At 38.3% G+C, this 3659-nt stretch overlaps 1 protein-coding gene across 2 annotated transcripts; it reads left to right on the top strand.

Annotated features, from left to right (window-relative positions):
- The first annotated feature begins 239 nt into the window (after window positions 1–239).
- Window positions 240–2319, top strand: LOC107011174 (early nodulin-75). 2 transcript variants are annotated; one of them, XM_015210565.2, is made up of 3 exons: window positions 240–524; window positions 626–710; window positions 804–2319. In XM_015210565.2, the coding sequence occupies exons 1-3, from the start codon at window positions 507–509 to the stop codon at window positions 1913–1915; spliced, it is 1215 nt and encodes a 404-aa protein (XP_015066051.1). In that variant the 5' UTR covers window positions 240–506; the 3' UTR covers window positions 1916–2319. The 2 variants fall into 2 exon arrangements, with proteins under 2 accessions (XP_015066051.1, XP_015066058.1); XM_015210572.2 differs by having other exon boundaries at window positions 461–524; window positions 626–714.
- The last annotated feature ends 1340 nt before the right edge of the window (window positions 2320–3659 follow it).

Genomic DNA, 3659 nt, shown 5'->3' with positions numbered 1-3659 from the left:
TACAAAAGATTTTTTCATATCCATGAATCGAACCCAAACCTTTGGTTAGGGCTAAGGAAGGAGCAGTCTCATCCACTGCGCTACATCCTTTAGTGGTACTTTCTCTAACTTTTTAATCCTTCTTTCTATGGTCGGTTTTAGATAATCATCCCTTAGCACCTAAAAAAAGAAACTGGCAATTGTATATGGTTATATGTGTAGTGCTTAAAAGCAAAAATTCCCTTGGCTCACAAAAACAGTCTAGGGTCCAAAAATAAGCAATTATTTTTGGTGGTGGGGACTTATTTTCTTTTTTCCACTTAGCTATAGATGATAATGACTTGTTAAAGTTAACCAAGAAGCAAAAACTCTTCCTTGAAAAGGAGATTCTTTTCCTGTCCCACAACTTCATGCCTTTTAAATATTCCTTTCCATGCAAAAATGATGCCATATATTGATTCCCTCCATTCTCAACATTTAATCTCTCTATACATTCATCTCTCTTTCTTCCCCACTTTTTTCCAGAAATGGCTCAACAGATGGAGGTAAGCCTTGCTTCTACTTCCATATCGATGGACAAGTCCTTGGAGAAATCAAGCATCATATTATATTGTTTTTTAATTATGTTTATGCTTTTTTCATGCAGAAACCTAGAGTCACAGAGATACAGGTGAGAATGGACTGCAATGGTTGTGTTCAAAAGGTCAAGAAGGCTCTACATAGCGTCCATGGTGAGTAAGTGATGCATAAAGTACAAATTTTTACTTTTTTCAGTGCTAATTCTTTCTCGAATATGTTATGATAGTCTATTCGTATTTCTACAGGTATTCATGATCTTTATATAGATTTTCCTCAGCAAAAGATTACTATAGTAGGATCGGCAGATCCTGAGAAAATAGTGAAGGCGATTAAGAAGACAAGAAAGAGTGCCATTGTTTGTTCCCACATAGAGCAAGCAGACCCTCCAACAGAGCCAGAGGAAGCTGAACCAGCTGAGAGTGAAGCACCCACCCCTGAATCCACCAATCCTCCATCAGAAGCTCCACCAGCTGAAGAGCCACCACACGAACCGCCAAAAGATCCACCAACACAAGAAAATCAACCAGCAGAGGAGAAACAAACACACGAGGGTGCTGACAACGCCAAAACCCAATCAGGTCAACCCTCTAAACCAAGAGATGTTGAAGAGGTTCATGTAATTTACCACTATCCACCAGACTATGGTTACAGGTACAACTGTAGCCAGGGAATGAGTAGTCATGAGCCACCTAGGGACCATGGATACCGATACAACTATGGTCAGAACGTGATCCATGAGCCACCCCAGGACCATCGTTACCGCAGATACAACTATGGTCAGAGTATGAACCAAGAGGCACCAAGGGACCATGGCTACAACAGATACAACTATGGTCAGAGCATGAGCTATGAGCCTCCTAGGGACCATAGTTACAGATATCACTATGGCCAGAGCATGATCCATGAGCCTCCCCAACGAGACTCCGGTTTCAGAAATAATCAAGCTCGTCCTACAGGTCCAGAATTCAGACATGAGATGCCACCACCAGGTCAATTACAAGGAGACTCTGGTTTCAGAAATAATCACGTTCGTCCTATCGGTCCAGAATTCAGACCTGAGATGCCACCACCAGGTCAACCACAAGGAGACTCTGGTTTCAGAAATAATCACACTCGTCCTATCGGCCCAGAATTCAGACCTGAGGTGCCACCACCGGTTTATGCGACTCACAGCTACAAGAGCTATCAGCCATCACCCTATGTGACTGGATACGAATACATCAGGTCACCACCAAGATACACACAATATACAAGGCCAGAGCATTACTCTGAGGACTATCACTATGGAAACAATAGCAATGGAACAATCAGCTCAGTATTCAGTGATGAAAATCCAAATGCATGCACAATAGCATAGGAAGGGTGAGCAAAATGGGTTCCAAGGGAAGCAAGTAATTTTTTTGTTTCACCTGTACGAAAGAAAGATGCCTAACTAATTCCAGATGATTCGTAAAGTAACTCTCAATAAACAAAAATAAAGCAAACATGTGTAAATGTTGAGAGAAATGAGATTCTTGACTTCAAAAGCAAAAGGGAATATATCCTCCACTCCAACTCTACAAGGCTAATTCAGACCACCTTGCATTCATTTCCTGAAGAAGAATACTAATAAATCTACTTTATTCTTGGAATTTATTCCTCAGCTTTACCGTTAAAATTTTAGCCATCCTTTATGCTTGAAAGTTAACCATCATTTTTCTGCTAAAGTACAGAAAGTTGAAATTTATTGACTATGAAATGAAGAAATAAAGGAATTTGGTACTTCTGTAATCTTTGCATAACAAGTTTTGTAAATTAATTCCCATCGAATGACTCAACCTATTATCGGCTTTGCGCAATCTGAGCAATTATCTATTTATCCTGCTGAACATATTTCGTTAGGCAGGGAAATGTAGATAGCAATTACCAGATAACAGCACATTCTTCACAGAAAAAAGAAATTTCTCTCTAAAACATCTAAAACTTACACATGCCAACTTATTTGCCCAATGATAACGGGTACCCAGCGGAATACTGTCGAGATGTTCGCAAGCTAGCCTGGATACTACCGTCCCTAGAAAAAAAAACAGATATCTCAAATTAACAAACTTTCAAGTAACAAAAATGTGACAATACTGCTTGCACCAATGATGACTATGTAGATTCAATCGCTTATGGTCTATGTTGTTAAGACTCTTCAAAATTATCGATAGGTGTATGTCAAATCATCTAAAAGTAGTGTATTTTTTGTTAGGTTATTAGCATTTTAATATTAATATTTAACATATTAAATTGCTTTATTTTGGAGTTATAAGATTGGAATGGATGACTTCTACATCATCCATTAGCATTGGTTATCCATCAATGTATTTCATTCTTAATTCCTCCATTACTCATTGTAACCTATGTAACCTATGTAACTCCCATTGTAACTTATGTAACCTATGTAACTCCCATTGTAACCTATGAAACTCCTAAGGCCATTATCTTCACTATTTACTACCTCCATTATCTTCCTATTCATTGCTAGGAAGACTTCTTGTAGTATAAATAGTGGTAGTCTTCATTTGGTTTTAGAGATACACAATTCATAAGAGAAAACAAAGAGTGAAAGAGTTTTAGTCTAAAAGAGAGTTCTTATTAGTTGAAGGGAGGTGTTCTTTTTTGTGGAGCTTTGGACTCAACTCTTGTCCAGAGTTGTTGAGTTATACTTTGTGAAGGCTGTTGTATCCTGGAGGGGACAAGTCAAAGAGGACTACTGCTGGACCGGTGAAAACATTTGCTGCAGTGGGCTTGAATCTCCTTAAAGAGAGCGAGATATCCGCGCCTCAGCCTGAAGAGATTACTTTCTTCATTTTATTTTCAATTGTAATCTTGCAATTTTATTATCTTGTAAGTTTTTTCACTAACAATTTTAAGGAGATTCAAAGATGGCTACAATTGAAAAAACCGCGGATGTCAAGATGGGAGATCTTAACAAGCCATTTCGGTTCAATGGTAACCATTTCAAGAGATGGAAGGGTAAAGTACTTTTCTACTTAAGTCTTCTCAATGTTTCTTATGTATTAACTGAGAAGAATCCAAATAAAGAAGACATCACCACTATGAATGATGATGAAACT

This window comes from Solanum pennellii, chromosome 1, assembly GCF_001406875.1.
Source record: "Solanum pennellii chromosome 1, SPENNV200".
NCBI classification, from domain to species: Eukaryota; Viridiplantae; Streptophyta; class Magnoliopsida; order Solanales; family Solanaceae; genus Solanum; species Solanum pennellii.
Note: the sequence above shows the minus strand (reverse complement) of the source record. Positions and strands in the feature narration are given on the sequence as shown.

Excerpts from the sequence above, each read along its gene's own strand:
- LOC107011174 (XM_015210565.2), top strand. Across the intron at positions 711-803 it reads GGCTCTACATAGCGTCCATG|GTATTCATGATCTTTATATA; the intron begins GTGAGTAAGTGA and ends GTATTTCTACAG.